Raw genomic sequence first — 18,202 nt, 5'->3', positions numbered from 1 at the left:
TCCTCCTCTCTCCTCCTCTCTCCTCCGCCTTTGATCTGGTCTCTGAGAAACATTATTATTTCTTCAGTGCTTTCACATAATTTATCCATCTGGGACTTGTTTTTGCCCGAGCTTTAGCGTTTTCGGAGTAAACAGCGGTGGCTCTCATGAAATTCTTGCAGCTCATTAGCCTTCACTTAGCGCCGGCGTCCTGCTAATTACACATGATGCAGTTGTATCTGTGCGGCGGGCGACTGCGACGTCCGCAGGGAAAACTCTGGAAAGTTTGAGAGCAGCCCTGAATATAATAATTACTGTGGATGCAGAATGAGACACCTGCTTCTACGACTTCCAGCGACTGCGATGGAGCAGATGAGCTCGTAGATATTCCTGTGAGATCTGAAACAAAGAAAGAGACAACCTTCCAGTGGATGGTTAATCAGTTTAACCCAACGTGTGCAACACAATAAAGAGGGTGAACAAAGAACAAGGAAGGAGAACAGCTGTGTGGGGTAATAAACCTGGGTTAGGGCTGTGCAGATTAATCTGGTTGTACGCTGTTGTTTTCCCCCAGCTGGTCTTGTGCTTAAGCAACTTTTTTTGCTGTAACAAGAACTCTCACTTAGGACATTACTTGACACTTAATTAGCAGTCATGCAACGCAGCGATTTTCAGTAAATCATGCTGCACATGATTTACTGAAACGCATGATGAACGCATTTGACTTTGGAGGAATTTGTATTCATGTTTGTAGACAGTTTTATCACAGGGAGGTGTTTCATGTTAGGACACAGTTAACAATCACTTTTGTGGGTGAATCACCTAAAAATGTCGAGAACGTATTAAAGTTTTTCCTTTTTTTGTCTTTTTTATAATTTAAATTTTATTTTATTTTATTTATTGAACAAATACATTTAAAATGTATTTAAAATGATTAATTTAATATTTAATTTTTAAAAATATATATATTGTTTTCATGAGACTTTATTTTACTTTTTTCTGTATTTTTAAATTTAAAAATTTTATTATTAGGTTAGGTCAGTTTTATATATTATTTAATAAATACAGTTAAAATTCATTTAAAATTATTTATTTAATCATTTTGCAAAAATTTTTTCAGTATTTTTTTTAAATTTTCTCTTTTTATTCTTTTTAAAGAATAATTCTTTTTCTTTATTTTTCAAACATGGTTTTCTATTTATTTGTTTTTCCCACACAAGGACTTTTATAGGGAGACACTGACAGGTGTTTCCAGATGTGCTGCCATTAACATCTGCCTGACTCTTCACACTGAGGATTGTTCCAGATTTTTCTTTAATAATTTAATCATTTTAATAATTTGTCAGTCCAGATGAAATCACCATATAAACCAATATAGCCCAGAATAATCCCCGTTTGGACAAAGCATCTTAGAATGGTGTAAATCAGCATCTTGGTACCGTTGGAGGTGAAGCAGAGCTCGTTTGGAGATGACTGGAGAGGTGACTAATTGAACCACCAACTGTGGCTGTTGAACAAGCTGCTGCTTCATCTGCTGACGGGTTGAATGGATGTGTTGCTGCTCCATGTGTGCCGCCATATGTCTGCCATCGTTACACCCACTCTGAGAATATCTGGACGCTGGACGAGGAGATTAAAGAAAGGAGCCGGTTAGCAGTGAATGCAACGTGTTGGTTAGCTTCTTCAAGCTACTTGGATGAACTGAACTGAAGTTCTAAAAGACTGGTGGGGGGTTGTGGGTTTTAGTAGGAACATCTGTGGTTGTTGGCCAACAGAAACTTGCATATTGCGAGTAACAAGTTTGGCTGACGGACTGAAAATCTAAATTGTCGGGTGTTTCAGTCTTTATGTTCTGAGTTCTGCTGGTGTTTTGAGCCTCATGTCCCGTTCAGACCTTTCTTTAACACCCATCCTGAGCATTAGTCAGAAGCGACCAGCTCAAGGTTCATTTAAGGTACTGCAGGACTAGACACCATAACCTGTGCACATAGCCTTTGCCAGGGCGAGTCATTTCTACTTGTGCGCTCGTCAGTCTGGCTCGCTCTGTAATAACTCCACCCAAACACTAGTTGGCGCTGTGTCTTTTTTGCCAGTCAGGTTTCTACTTCCTGCTTCACTTTCAACAATAGCGACTGTCGTTTCAGGGGAGGTGTAGCGTTTGTGTAGGGTCTGGCCTGAAACTGTGGCTACGGCGTCAAATTGATGCTGAGGTATGAACCGTGCATTAGAGTACAGATGTGAACACACCCAGGACGCGTTGAGGACACATTTGAATGATTCGATCTTGGAGCACATTTGGAGGTGGTCTTGAACGCATTCGACCTCCTACTGCTCCCCAAATGATGTCTGTCTTTCTTTGAGTACAGAGAGAAACTGAGATCAGATCTCAAGTGCTGGCTGGGGGACACATGTGGTGACTCGTCATGTACTTTGGTGTTTGACTGAAATACATCAGTACATACTTGACGAAGACAAAAGAGAGAAGAATGATAACTGTTTTTATTTGAGAGGAGGAGGAGGAGGAGGGAAGATGAAGACTGCAGACGAGCGAGCTCTCAGAGGGAGTTTCACACTCCGGTCCGACGCTGTTTAAACTAATTCACAAACAGTGAGACGTTGCTGCGCGCTCTCCGCCGTTTGACGAGCGCCTGAGCAGCAGACGAACATGAAAGCTGTCTGAGGGTTTGACAGCCGCTGTCCTGACAGCTGATGAGTCATTAAAACAATTTCCTCTCAGGTTCATGGATGTAAAGACGCGCTGAGCAAGAGGAGGACGGCGTGTTGTCACATCCTACTTCGTCAAACCAAAGGTCAACCTGAGCTGCAGGACAAAATCAATATCACGATAATTAGGACTGTTCTTTCTTGATACTTTAAGTGGAATTCCAAACAGCACAACATAGAGAACAGTTTTCTTCTTGTTTGTTCAGTGGGTTGAATGTCCACCAGCCTCAGTTTGAGCCTTTTAAATATTTATTTTAACATTGAGTGTAAAATATCTGAACATCAGTTTGAGAGAACCCAAAGTGATGCTTTTATTGCTTGTTTCGTTCAACTAACAACTCCAAAAGCAAACATGTTCAGTTTACATGGATATAAAACTGTGAAACTTAGAAAGTCCTCACACTGGAAGAAGCTGGATCCAAAGAATCATTAGTGTTTTTTATTTAGTAAATAACTAATATTTATGGTCATAATGTTTTACTTTGAAATGAAGTAGATCTTTTCCTGTTAGCTAGAAACACTTTAACTGTATGTGCACACTATGAAAATGATTTGAGTTCTAGAGTTGATACAGGCCTTGAGAACCACATATTGAATTTTTATATTCCAAATTAAGACTTTTTCAAGTTAGACAGGTGGGAAATCCCGGCATTGCTTTGGTTTTAGGAGTATCCTTTAGACATGGGCATACAGCATGTTCAGAATACGCGTCTAATTTGTGGTTTCTACTGCTCTTTATGTCACATGGGTACAGTTGACCCATCAGAAACTTGCTTTACTTATTTCTGTTAACGACCAGAAACGTGTACAACCAGTGTCCAGAAATAAGTCAAGCAAGTTTCGGATGGTATACACCCACAGAGGTTCCTATTTAAACCTCAACTTCCCACCAGTCCCTTGGAACTGAAGAAGCTGCTCGGACGAGTGGTGAAACATCTTCTCAAAAAACTCTACAAGTCCATTTGCCCCTTTTTTAAACGCCTTTTGGATTGGTGCATTGCTCATAAACCACCCAGCCCAAAAGAAAAGGCCGCGTTTTCGATCAGAAGAACACACCTGCTTCTAAACGTGATGAAAAACTTGAAAGATTGAAATCAACAATTGCGACCTCTTCCAGAAGTTGGTCGAAGGAATGAAAGTGTTTGCAAGGTTGAGCAAATCCAGCCAAGGTGGAAATATGACAGAAATATCTGTTTTCATTGGCCGTGTGAGTAGCTCAAAGTAGGAATATTGTCTTTTTGTGTGTACTACATGACAATATTTCATTACAATACAGCCATACAAGCACTCACTGGATTTACACACACGTCTGATAATAACTAATACTGATCTAAGACCACGTGGGGAAAATGTGTCTTGTTCCACAAAGATCTAGAGAGTGAGAGAGACTTAACAGCTTGATTCAAAATATGTATCATCACCCTAAATCCATATCTGGAGTAATTTGTTATGGTACATGTACGATTTTAGCAGTTTAAAGCCAAAACTACAAGCACATGCATCTACTTATTGCCAGCATCCTAAGGACGGTCTTTACGCATTGAGTTGTCTTCAGAACATCTAAACTTAATATGTAACCCAAGTGCTGCAGCATCATGTTACTTGCAACAATAAGTCAATGAAAACAGTCTTCTTCCTCACTGTGTCTGTATTTATTCAGAGTAGCAATGAGGCAAGAAGACAAAATGGTGTAAGTCCACAAACCCCAGGTCACTAGTGTCGTACGGCCCAAACATTTCTCCCTATATTTCTTTTACGTTTCGATACCTGAACATTTCTAGAGAAAGAGGAGAAAGCAAGAAGCACTTCACGTCTCCTCCACTGACTTCCTGAGGCTCGTGGACATAAAAAAAAAAAAAAAAGCAGATGTTTGCTTTTGCAGCAGGCTGTATAAATATCTACCACTCCCACATCAGCTCTGATTTCAGGCGGTGGCTTTGTCGAACGTCCTCTTTGAAGCTGAACTGCAGAATTCAGACGGGATTAACGCTCAGAGAGCTAATTACTGCAGAGAGGGGAGTGCAGCACCGAGGCCTGAGTGTGTGTGGCTTTGGTTTCATTAGTCTGGTTCCATCATTTGTTGTTGTTTTTTTTATTATTTTTCCATGTTTGTTGAGTTTATCACTGTTACTACATACAGTGCTGAACAAATGTTGTAGTCTCTGAAAGTACAAGCCTAAATCAAATGAGTATTTGGTGGGAGCTCCTTTTGCGCTTCTCATCGTTACACTTTTCCAGGTAGCAGACGGTTTGTTCATCATCTTGAAAAACTCGTCACAATTCTTCTGTGATCCAGTCTGTCTTAATGTCTTTTTGAAACTGGTTAAACCGATTATGGCTTTATTATCCATTCGTCTCTGAAGGTTCTCCTTCATCCTGGTGTTGGTGTAGCCAAAAAACAAAGCTGAACCAAGGGCAACTGGACTTGTAGAGTTTCTTGAAGACGCTTCATTCAAGTAGCTTCTTCCGTTCTAAACGACTGGGGGGGAGTTGGGCTTTGAATAGGAACATCTCAGAGTGTTGCCCTTCTGAAACTCACAGGTGTACAATCTGTCGTATAGATTCCTCCAGTTACAGGTGAGTGTCTTGGTTGTTATAGACTCTAGTTATGTGACTTTCTAAGAACTGAAGAAGCTATTTGGATGAAACATCTTCAAGAAATCCTACAAGTCCAGTTGCTCTTGTCTCAGTTTGTTTTCTGGACGATATCCAACTGGTTTTAAATGCTTTCTGACCACATTCATCTACATTCTGGTTTGACTTGTTCTCGTCTGTGGGTTCAGTCCATTCAGTGTCTTCTGTGTCCTCATGTCATTTAAACAGACTCCATGATATTGACATCAGGGGTTCAGAAACATCTTCCGCAGAACTTCTTGTTCTTCCTGTGGTTGATAATGGTTCTTTATCATTCTGATGTCTGGACGTTGAGGCTCGTTGTCCTTCTCCACAGTGGAATTGTTTTGTGAAAGATCAATTCTTCTTGCTAATTGTGACCAGATCCTCAAAAAGAACCTCCAGAGAACCTGCTTCATGTCCAGCAGCAAAAACTCATATTTGCAGCTCACTATCCAGCCCCCAGCAAATAATCCTGTACATATTAGCGCCATATATATATTTCAAATTTTGACTTTTTGGTTTTTGTGCACAGGTGTGTTTCTTATCTTTGTGTCCACATTGGAGGAACAAGTTTCTGACTGCAAGTCTTCCATACAATCACTTCAGAGTAGACTTGCCTGTGTTCTCCATGGGTTTACCAGGCTCCCATTGGTTTCTGACCAGCTTTCAACTAATGGCACTGCTGCACATCTTCACATTTCTAAGGATATCTCCTACATTCTTTTACTTATTGTTGCTGAATATTGTCCTTTATGACTCTGGCTGGATGTTTGGTCTCGTTCTGCTGCAAAATGAATTTGACACCTCAGTGATGGGACTGTTCATTGGATATAAATCTGCCTTTACATCTCACTGATTGTGACCAAACTTAATTTGCATAAATGCAGGTCCAAACTCTCTACAAAGAACTTGCTTCAATTCTTCTTGCAGGCTTGCAGTACACACCAGCCAACAACCCAACAGATAAAGTTCAGAATGACATTTTCTGAAGATGCGGTGTCAGTGCTATACCGCTACATTTTCTTTCTTGACTTTTCCTGTTAGTACTGGTGGTTTGCATTGTGGTAATGAGCTCCTCTCACCCCGGCTGTGCAGAAACCGAAACGTCTAGGTTAATAGTCTTATTATTGTCTTACAGAAAAAATGTGGAGATTTGAGTTAAAAAATACTGTGAATGGACGACTTTAGTTCGGACACTCGGATTCTGTGTTGGTTTGCCTTTTTAGGTACTTACGCAGAGAATAACCAGGTGAAACTCAAATGTCCATTTTGCAATTAAGACTCAGATCTTGTCTGTTATGTAAATGGTTACTGATGTCATTGTCTGGTTTAGATTTTTAAAATGATTTGTTAGATGACAATAGTAACGGAGACTGAATCTAGCGCTATTTAACCACATAGAAGATATCACTTTCTGGACATTTTTCTTTTGTCTCCTATAAATGACAAACAACTCAAAGTGTTCTGTGGTCACAGGCTAACATCTTGTTTCCACTGCTCTGATGCCTGTAGTCATACTAACCACCTCTTCATGACACGCTGACATAACCACACAGCAACACGCCCGGTTTGTGGGCAACGTGTTCGTTGCCTGTTGTCGTGATAACAGCAGTAGAGAGCCGTGTGGTCGGTGCAGCTGACACGTAAAATACGTAAATGTTAGAAAGAATCTTAGAAGGAGTTTTAGGTCGAGTAAGTTTGATCTGCTGTGAGTAATGACTGGTTGGTGGTGTCGTACATACAGGATGTGTGTTTTTATTTGACTTGTCCAATAATGATGGTCATAAAATTAAGCTACATAAAGTAGTGAAAGTAGTAGTCGCAGTAAAGTTGTGGAAGGACCTGAAGCAAGCAGTTGATGTGAGGAAACCCACCAACATCTCAGAACTGAAGTGGTTCTGTTCTGAGGAATGGGCTAAAATTCCTCCAAGCTGCTGTAGACCACTGATCAGCAGTTACCAGAAACGTTTAGTTGATGTTATTGCTGTACAATTCAGTCTGGCTTCCAGGTTACATTTCATCAAGAAAACATTGCATTAAAATGATGGATGATTCATTCTTTTTTTGTCAGTTAACTGTTTCATAACTGACTAAATGTAGCTTCAAATCTAAATTAAGTCAAAGGCTCATCAGGCTCATCAGAGGCCTATCTACAGGGATTTAATGAACTCATTTACTGCTTTTTTTTGTTCTTAAAGTTTTTATTAACTCTTCAATTTTAACGAACAAGACAATGACTGAGAACGGAGGAATGACTGACACAGGAAACACACAAACCTCATTTCACAGATGTCTCTCACACATAGGGACAAATATATAGAAGGTGCAAATAGATGTTTACTGGTCAGTAATTATATGAATCCAGATATACAAACTATTTGTAGCAATTTAAATCCATCTATTGATTGATTAAACTGATTGGTTTGCATTCTGCGCATTAGTCCTCAGAATCTGCTCAAGAAATAACCAAACTTTTAGAGATAAGGCTGAATCTGAAAGGGGTTGCTGGGAATTTACTGAGGAAACACACTCTCACCATGCTGGATTTAATCTCATTCCCTCTGTGGTTCACCGGGTTTAAAACAGGATCACGCAGATCTTCATTCACTCGGTCAAATGGTCAGTTCTGCTGTGAAGGATGGCTGGAGACACAGAGAGATGTAGTCTGCGTCCAAGAGTGAGTCCATTAACTAATCTGATGATTGATTAATCGTCTTTTTCTTAACATTTGAGGGTTCCTGTCTCTCAGATGTGAGGATACATGATGATAAACTACATATTATTGGACTAGTCAAACCTTTAAATGAACTACAAAGCATTTCCCCCTTTTCTAACAATTACACTAAACGATTCATCAAGACAGCCTTGCGTCAGCCTTTTTATACAGTAATTGATTTCGCTGTGTCTCTGTTTCTACAGTAAACCTACAAAATTCAAATTCAAGCCCCAAGGACAAAAGAGAGAAGAGTTGTTTGTTGTTGTGTGTGTAGTGAGATGACGCCGGTGTGCGTTTGTTGTGTTAATTTGGCTGCACACTTACATAACTTCCCTGCCTCGCTAAATATAGCCGCTCAGAGTCGAGCTGTCACTCCGTTACAAACTGCTGGGAGTATAAATACACGCTCGGTGTGTTTTCGGGTTTCATTCTGAGCAGCCGTCTGAAAGATGATACGCTGCTGAGCCTCGCCCGCCTCACTCCTCACCCCCCCACCCCCCCACGATGCAGTAACCATTCCTCCAGATGTTCCATCTGTTTAAAGCTCATGTAAACATGGTTCGTGTCTTATACCTCGCTAGCAGCCCTCTTGTATAAGCCATACTGTAAATTAAAATCATAAAGCTCGGAGTGGAGTTTATCTTTGTGCTCCTCCGTTCTATGGACGGAGTTATTCAGCTAGAGCCTCCATCAGCTTCTGGAAGTTCTTTCCTTCTCGGGGAGAGTTCATGAGATCTTCTGTCTTCTCAAGATGAGGCTCAATGTGTGTTTATAGTGGCAGAGTTGAGCCAGCTGGAGAAACGTGTGTGTCAGTGTCGTTTCTCAGTCTCTTGCATGAAATGTTTCAGTGTCGTTGTTTTTCTTCCTCTCTGCAGCTCAGATAGAAATCATCCCCTGCAAGATCTGTGGAGATAAATCTTCGGGCATCCATTACGGGGTGATCACCTGCGAGGGCTGCAAGGTAAGCCCCGCCCACTCCTCTACACGCTCTCACTTCCTGCTGCAGTTTAGCTTCCTGCTAAGATAAGGTAATCCTTTATTTATCCTGCAGTGGGGAAAGTTGCAGCGATGCACGACAAAGTTGCAGCGATGCACCAGCAATATTAGAAGTAGAAAATGAAATACAGTAGAAGTCGTACATATGGATATTGCACGAGAGAAATAAAAACCTGTAAACATAAGTTAATGCACAGATATTGCAGATGTGTGTGGTCTACCAGGAGCAGTCTTGGCTTTTGTCTGCCGCTGCGATGCTGCTGCTCTAGCAGGCCACTCCATAGTATATAGCAGATGCCACCACAGACTCATAGATGAACCTCAGTAGTGCTCCCTGCACTCTGAAGGACCGAAGTGTCCTATGCAGGGAGACTCTGCTCGGATCTTTCTTATAAAGTGGACTAGTCAGGTCAGTCCAGTTTAGTTTCCTGTTCAGATGAACACCCAGGTACTTCTAAGAGTCCATTCCCTCATCAGAAATTGTCCAAGTTCTGTTCCCGTACGCATCTGTCCAAGTACAATCCAAATGATGTGTTCTAACCCCGCTTGTTTTATTGGGAGGTACTGTAACTTGTGTGGACGTGGTGCAGCTCGGCGTCCCCATCATCAACTACTGTCCTGTGTCCTCCCGTCCTCTAGAGTCCGTACTTCAGAATCAAATTTGTCTGAGCTACCAAGAACATAAGTCCTTGACTTGACCTGGTAAAACAATCCAGTTTCTGCCGTTAAATAGCAGAATTAAATATACAGTGTGTTCAGTTTACATTAATGTGGTAAAGTGGCTTCACTGTTTAAACAAACATCACTCTGTAATTTTGCTGTTATGCTGCAGACCCGATCTCCATTTCGCAGCAGGGCAGCTATTTTTTTTAATTTTCCACGGTCTCGTTAACAAAGTGGAAGGAAGCGTTTGACGTTGGGTCTTAAACACCAGTCACAACGCTTCTCTTTAGCTGCTGGTGTGTTCATCTGCAGCAGCTGCTGATGTGACAGCTGGAGGCTTATTTCACAGCCAGCGAGCAGCTGATGGAGATTCATCAGTGTGCAAACACTCAAATGTACCTCCAAACAAGTCGCACATTAGACAGACTTACATTATCTTTTATGGAAATCCTGGAGTCCTGGAGTTTTTTTTGATGGAATAACAAATGTTCTCCTGTTCTTAGCACCAGCTATATGTTATTACCCTACCGAGTTTCTGAATTTTCAGATCTGCATGTCTTTGCTGGACAATATATACTCTGATCAGGTATAACATTATGATCACCTTCCTAATATCGTGCAGGTCTCCCTTGTGGTGACTCATCAGAGAATGGACATGGGCCTTCTGAGGGTGTCCTGTGGTGTCTGGAAACAGAATGTTGTTAGTGGGGGCTTTTGAGGGGAGGGGCCTCTGTGGATCATCCCACAGATACTTGACCAGTTTGGGATCTAGTGAATTTGGAGGCCAGGTCAACACCTTGTGCTGTTCTTCATGTTTTTTTTTTTTTAGTTGTTCCTAAAGTGTTTTTGTGTGTGTGTCTGTGTCAGGCTGCATCCTGCTGGGGATGGCTGCTGCCATCAAGGAGTGTCATTGCTATGGGGTGGGGGTGCCTGGTCTGGTCTAGGTGGGTGCTACATGTCTAAGTAACATCCACACCAATGAATGCCAGGTCCAGAAGTTTCCCAGCAGAACACTGAACTGTCACAAGATGATCAATGTTATTTACTTCTCCTGTCAGTGGTCATTATGTTGTGGCTGATCGGTGTATATCTTCAGCAGTCATTCTGATCCTGATCTGAGAACATAGAACTGCTGCTGTGGAACACCAAATATGCTGGAAATCTCCAGTCCTGAATGTGTAGAGTCTTCGAAGACGACCAAGATGTCTCCACGTCTCCATCGTTGTTGTCCACATGGATTCCAGCTTGGTTCTTCTCAAACACAGCTGGTTGTTTTCCTGCAGGGTTTCTTCCGGCGGAGCCAGCAGAGCAACGCCGCCTACTCGTGTCCTCGCCAGAAAAACTGTCTGATTGACCGGACGAGCCGAAATCGCTGCCAGCACTGCCGCCTGCAGAAATGTCTCGCTGTGGGAATGTCCCGAGACGGTGAGACACACACGCGAGATAATTCACATCACACACTTACATGAACCTGCAGGAGCACTCGCACCTGCAGAAAACATCTGGCAGTCAGCAGTTTGCAAGATGTTCGTCTGCAGACACGGTGACGGGAACAGATGTAGTGGCTGTCTTATTCGAGATGTCTCTTTGAAACAGACTGTCTTCTGGTGTCCAGGCAGGATAAAGACTGATTAACTTTTTGTCTTCTGCTTCAAACACAGCTGTCAAGTTCGGTCGCATGTCTAAAAAGCAGCGGGACAGTCTGTACGCTGAGGTCCAGAAGCATCGCCTCCAGCAGCAGCAGCAGCAGCAGCAGCAGCAGCACGCTCCCCTCCTCCTCTCTCGCCCCAGCCTCGGCAGCCCGAGCCCGGGTGAGACCGAGTCACTGTCCCCCCACTACACCCTGTCCTCCACGGGCCTCACAGAGCTCCCTGATGAGGTGGGGCGCTACATGGAAGAGAACTCGCCCGATGGAGGGTCTCTGTCGTCCAAGGTGTGTGTTTCTGTCTATTTTTTTTTTTTGCTTTTTGGAGCAAATTCGATTGAATTAACAACAATTCCACAAACAGGCAGACTCTGGTGGAGGAGGAGGAGGTGGTGGCGGTGGTGGTGGAGGAGGTGGAGGATTCTACCTGGATATTCAGCCGTCTCCAGACCAATCAGGGCTCGATATTAACGGCATCAAACCGGAGCCGCTGTGCGACTACGGATCCAGTAACGGCTTCTTTCCATACTGCTCATTCAGCAACGGAGACGCATCACCCACCGTGTCCATGGCCGAACTTGGTGAGTGGAGGAATTAAGACTCAGAGACGTGTCAAGAGAGAAACAAACCTCCTTTTATGAGCTGCTACCAAGATTTTGGTCTATGGCAGGGCTAACGCAGAGAGAAATTTGGTATTCAGTAGCATTATGACACAGAAACAGGAGAAAGTACAGTCAGCATCGGTGTATATCTTCAGCCTGAGCAATCATTCTGATTCTTATCTGAGAGATTCCAACTGAACGTTTTACATAGATAGGTGCTGTTTTAGAACATCAAATCTGCTGGAAATACAACAGAAGAAGAAAAAAATGTTCCCCAAAACTTTTGCACCAATTGCACCAAGAATGGCCTGGTGTTGCATTTGAGAAAAAAAAAAAAAATGTATTATTTCCTTTGGTTGTGGAGGAAACTCTGCTGACGTTAAAGAGTCAGACTGCTGAAGGGACAAAGGACATCCAGATCTGATACGGACTAACACAGCTCTCTGCAAGATTATTTTCAATACACACCATTTCCTGCGTCTCTTGTTAGAAATCTTGCTGCAAGATTAGTCCATGTGTGAGGGAGATCAAGTACATGACAGAAGCTGTACCAGCGAGAGCAGCGTCAGGCCTGAAGGAAGGCTGGATTAAAAAAGAGAAGAGCTGCACAGAAGCAAAGACGCGTAAAAGATGAGAAACTAGAGGATAAATAACGTGGAGATCTCTGGAACCAATGACAACATTGGTTTTAGTTTGAAACTGAAATATCGGGAAACTTTTGACTTCTGCCACTGTGGAGCATTAAGTGGCTAATGTCTGTAAATAGCTTCAGGACAGAGAGCGCTGCTGTATTTGTAAAGGTTTTAAATCTCAGAGGTTTCTCGTTTCTTGACTCCCTTTGCGACCTCTTAAGAATCGATAAAAAATTAGCATCCGAGCCTGAGCACTGTACGTGCGAAGCTCTGAAAAATAAAAGACCCAACATCTGGCAGAAGGTTGCAGAGAGCTGCAGGGAGAAAAAAAAAATAAAAATGAAGATGAGGAAATATCTTGAAAGAGGAGGAGCAGGAGAGAAAGATGGAGGAGTACGAAGCCACAAAGGAGAGTCAGAGAGACAAAGGAGGAGAGGGAACGGAGGGGCGAACCGAGACAGAAAGGTGGTTTAAAATAGCAGGAGGTTGAAAACTCATCTTCAGAGCTCATTAAAATCTCTGTGTGGTAATTAGCTGTCTGTTAATTAGGGCCAATTGGGACGTGGCGGGGCGTTCGTTGGGGGAAATCATATTTTATTGTCCCTGGAGATTTTTTTTATTCACTTTTTATTGTAATAACCCAACGCACTAACAAGCCAGCGCAAACTAAAAGAAGCTTTTATTATGTGGCTGTATTATTATTGTATTTTTTTTGCATTATTTTGGTCTGTGTTGTTGTTTTCTAATCATTCATTCACGCTCAACAATTAGCTGCAGCACAAAGAAGCTGAACAGAACAATATCTTCAGTGTATTTATTTTTGGTTTGTTTCTCATCTGAGCTGCGTTCACTAACATCATATTGAGACGTTGATTCACAGTGGAAAAGGTAAGAAATAGACCAGGAGGGGAGGTTGTTATATTAGGATGTTACTGGTACAAGGTTTGGATCTCTAAATATGGAAAGAAAAGGTTTGCAAATCTCATGCACTGTGCTTTTATGAAGTGATTTGTTTGTCGTAACTACAGCAAGTGATGTGTCCAGGCCAGGAGGGTTTTTAGAGAGAGTATCTGTGGTGGGCCGTACATTTTCCACCAAAGGCCTTCAGTGTCCTCCAACCTCATTCAAAACGCAGTAATTATGACGCCACTGCTGTAGAAACCATCAACACCATACGGATATGCAATAAAACAGGAGGTTGCATCGTATAGCAAGATGAATTAATCACTTAGAACAATTCATAAAGTCTCCCCTCGCCACATACGTCAAATCCAGCAGAAGCATCAATGTCGACCCAATAAAACGACAAAAATATACATAAAAGATGTAAATATAATTCATTTTACTCAGAAGTTCTCCTCATAGAGCTCATATAGTTGCTGACCTGAAAGTTTCCCCGGCTGGGTCAGGCTAGCTAGCTTCAGGGTTGGGCGGCCTTTCCTCACAATATCCAGCTTTTCCTTCAAAGTCCGCCGTGAAAATGTCTTTCTAAGAAGATCTGCAACCAAATCAATAGCCTCTCCTCCTTCCGCCATCATGGCTTCAACAAATAGCTATCAAAACGTTAACGTTGCGCAGCTAGCAACAGATGAACATGAACCGCCAGCTTGTCCTAAACGAAGCGGGTCTCTGACCGTCCAATCAGAGGACGGTAAAACGCTGACACTACTGTAGGCCACAGAGAAGGACTAAGAATACCAACTAGAAATGTGATTGGTCGAAGGAACAGCGTCATTACATTGTGTTTCAGTCTTTACAGTGAAGGCCCAGGCAGATTTCTTTGACTCCAGCAACACATGATGGCTGAAATATGATTGGATAAAAGCTCTAATGCTAAGTTACACCGCAGTTGAGAGACAGACAAGACATAACATGAAAAGAATAGGCTATTGGGAATAATTTAGTAAGATTAATGGGAACGTATTAAAATGTAAATCAGAGATTTTGATAAAGTTTAGTCCGGCATAGAAGGCTTTGCTGGCCCTGACGGAACCACCACTGGAGAGTACACACCTGCAGAGAGCAGAATGAGAGTGAGCTTGTCATTGGACAAGTGCAGTAAACGCATCGTCTTAGCAAAGTCTGACCTGTTCAAGTCGTCACAACCGGATAAAACACACAAGAAAACATTGAGAACACAAGAAACAGATACTTAGACTCCCTTTAGACCTTGCATTGACATCCGTCCTGGGTCATCTGATCAGAAGTGACCAGCATAAAATACGGGGCATAGTTATAATCTGAGTTTTGTGCAAGTCTCAGGCTAAACATGTAAATATTTACTCATAGAGCCAATGGGATAAATGGTAGATTCAGTTTCAACATAATTTTATTTGTTTCTGCAAGTTTACACCACTCCTTAGACAAGGCACACTAATTCATGCCTTTTCTAAGCAATTTCCAACTTTGCCTTTTGCATGGAAAATAGTAGAAACAAGCAGAAGCTAAAACTTTTGCTAGGGCATGGGCCGAGCTAGCTCTTCTACTATTTGAAAAGAAAATACTGTCAACGCTGCCGTCGCTCCATCTGGGTTCACGCAACGCTCCAAGCTATCAGCTATTGCCATGGTGGATTTGATGGTAGGACGAAAAGTGGTACATGGTGTTCCGTTGAAGTAAACATTTGGGAAACTTATTAGCTCACGTCTCCAAAGTTTCTTTTCCTCCTATCCTTTGAATAAATTATCCTATTACAAAACATTTTATGAACATCCTTAAGGAAAATAAGTATAGCCGCAACTCTTGACTAAAAAAGTGCGACCACTAGTGGACAAATTATGAAAGAGTGGCAATTTTTTTTATTTATTTATTTTTTTAACACTTTATTTATGGTGTTTTTTCACAAAACGGATACATGTGTAGATTACCATGTGATATTTCACAATCAAAACAACAACCACAACAATTGACGCAACACCTAATAGACAAATACATACAAAGGAAAAACAAAACAAAACAAACAAACCCAAAAAAAATAAATAAATAAATAAATAAAACATAAGGGGTGCATCACTGTATAAGTACAATAGGTAAGTAGGATAGAGCAACAACAGTCTAAACATGAGGTATATGTTCAAAGAGTGGCAATTTTATTGAAAAAATACAGTTCATGTCTTGGCAAATTCATCCAGTCGGCCGGATCGGACCCCCTGGTGGGCCAGTTTTGGCCCCCGGGCCGTACGTTTGACACCCTTGGAGTAAAAAGTCTATTTCATTTCAGATCACCTGGCCCAGATCATCTCCAAATCTCACCTGGAGACGTGTCAGTACCTGAGGGAGGAGCTGCAGCAGATGAGCTGGCAGAGCTTCCTGCAGGACGAGGTGGAGAGCTACCAGAGCAAGGTGGGTCCATTTTATTCAGCCTTGTTTCCTGTTTCCTGTCCCGAGTTTACAGATGAGATGAATTATCACTGCAGTGTGCTTTTCTTTGACCCCTTCCTGCTCTGTCCTGTGCAGCCCCGGGAGGTGATGTGGCAGCTCTGCGCTGTAAAGATCACTGAGGCCATTCAGTACGTGGTGGAGTTCGCCAAACGTATCGACGGCTTCATGGATCTCTGCCAGAACGACCAGATTGTCCTGCTCAAAGCCGGTAAGAGCGACTGATTACATGATTCGTTTGGTGATTTTTCTTCTTATCAACAGATTCCATGTCTGTATCAGAGCCTGGTCTTATTCATGCTGCCGTAGATCTGCAAAAACTATTACAAACACGTTACAAATGCTAACGCTGTGCTGTTTAAAAGTAGACGACTGATCAGCAGTTACCGGAAACGTTTAGTTGCATGAGGAGGTCACAGCAGATACTGGAAACAAGGAGGCACTTACTTTTACAACATTGAAGTATAATATCTCTGTTTCATTCGTTTGACTAGGTTCTCTTTGTTTCTCTTTGACTACTTTCAGGACGTGTGTGAAAATCCGTTGATATATTGAGTAATTTATGAAGAAATGTAGGGCACAAAAACTTTTAAGCAGCTCTGTACAACATCCTGCTGCTTCAGATCCTCCAGAAATAATGAAAATAGTTCACAACAAATGCAGAACAAAAGTATTTATCTGACACCAAACACAGACAGATGTTCAGGTGTTATGAGAAATAGGATTTGATGAGTTAAAAAAGAATAGAATAACAACACTGTCCACACTGTTAGTGTTAAAATGGAAGTAACAGATACATAGAAATGTTCCTCTAATATCTTACGTACGTATGTTTTTCTCGTTGTCCGTTTCCTGTTTTTTCCGAAGGCAGACTTTGATTTTCTATCAGTGATCTATCAATTCATAAAGAGGCACAAGTGCAATTTCAACTACAATAAAATAAGTTTCTGAGAAATGTAAACCTGATTCATCATGCTTAGTCACTGACTGATCATCACAGCTGACTGGATTAGACATTTATCGTCTCTGCGTTTCCTCCGCCAGGTTCTCTGGAGGTCGTCTTCGTGCGAATGTGTCGAGTGTTTGACTCTCAGAACAACACCGTCTACTTCGATGGGAAGTTTGCAAGTCCTGATGTCTTTGAAGCGTTGGGTGAGTGGAGGAACTTATACTAATATTACTCCTGTCCTGAACATACTTCAATAACTGCAAAGCTTTTTGACATTTTTCTTTTCTTTTCTGGCTCCAAAACGGTGTCTGCTGCGTCCTGTGAGCTCTAGTTATTGAACTATTTGCTGCTTGTCAACAGGGAGGCAACTGCCCCGGGCCAGTAGAGGGCCCCCTGGAGGGCTGTCAAACTGAGAAGCTCTCAGTGACAGTAGTAGACATATAATGGTTACATAAGGAAACCCGGCCACCACTTTGGTTCCTACCTCCAATTCACCACGCTGATGGTGGACTTGGAGCGTCGGGTGAACCCAGATGGAGCCTCTACGTGTTAGCCTGATGTCACATTAAGCGTCTGAATGTGTTTCTGCTGTCCTCACCGTTTTCTTGTCGTGTGTTTTATTGTCAGGTTGTGACGACTTGATCACGTTGGTGTTCGACTTCGCGAAGACCATGTGTTCGCTGCACCTGTCGGAGGACGAGCTCGCCCTCTTCTCTGCGTTCATTCTGCTCTCTGCAGGTACGTCTTCTCTCTAAAAACTCTGTCGTCCCGACCATAGACTGTAGAAAAAGTGTGGCTTTTTGTGTGGCGCTCCCCCCTAGCTAGTGGATAATAAGCCACGCCCCCTCCATGTTAGTGGGTGGGACTTGAGGTCACTAACTGACCTCAAGGATCTGAGAGGGATCTTTTCATTTTTTTGATTAATGTAATTAACTAGTTAGCTGAAACATAACACTCTAATGAACCAATGTGTGTGTTTGTGTGTGTGTGTGCTTGTTCAGACCGGTCGTGGCTGCAGGAGAAGCTGCAGGTGGAGAAGCTGCAGCAGAAGACTCAGCTGGCTCTGCAACACGTCCTGCAGAAGAACCAGAGAGAGGACGGCCTGCTGAACAAGGTACGCCTTCAGACCTGGAGCCTGAGACCGGTTCATTCATAAATCAGCTGAGTCTAAACACAAACGTACGACCCAGAAATGAGACAGCGTGCACCTGGAATGAAACCTGAGAGTGATGTGTTTGAAACTCATCCAATTATTAAAAGCAGTGGTGCAGAAACGAGCCCACACTGCCCTCCTGTGGAGAA

The 18,202-nt window shown here is 42.4% G+C and overlaps 1 protein-coding gene across 1 annotated transcript in view; it reads left to right on the top strand.

The window, feature by feature from the left end:
• Positions 1–18,202, top strand: part of LOC311485414 (nuclear receptor ROR-alpha A-like) — a gene marked incomplete at its 5' end in the record, with an annotated part of 80,511 nt that overhangs the window by 57,879 nt on the left and 4,430 nt on the right. The window contains 9 exons of the mRNA XM_084540806.1: positions 8,911–8,996; positions 10,978–11,119; positions 11,356–11,627; positions 11,704–11,920; positions 15,794–15,915; positions 16,030–16,162; positions 16,996–17,103; positions 17,528–17,638; positions 17,902–18,014. Of these exons, the coding sequence (XP_084396932.1) occupies positions 8,911–8,996; positions 10,978–11,119; positions 11,356–11,627; positions 11,704–11,920; positions 15,794–15,915; positions 16,030–16,162; positions 16,996–17,103; positions 17,528–17,638; positions 17,902–18,014 (1,304 nt within the window). The remainder of the gene's footprint in view (positions 1–8,910; positions 8,997–10,977; positions 11,120–11,355; positions 11,628–11,703; positions 11,921–15,793; positions 15,916–16,029; positions 16,163–16,995; positions 17,104–17,527; positions 17,639–17,901; positions 18,015–18,202) is intronic.

Source organism: Chelon labrosus (assembly GCF_963514085.1).
Source record: "Chelon labrosus genome assembly, chromosome: 3".
In the NCBI taxonomy this organism is placed as follows: Eukaryota; Metazoa; Chordata; class Actinopteri; order Mugiliformes; family Mugilidae; genus Chelon; species Chelon labrosus.
This window is presented reverse-complemented; position numbering and strand designations above follow the sequence as displayed.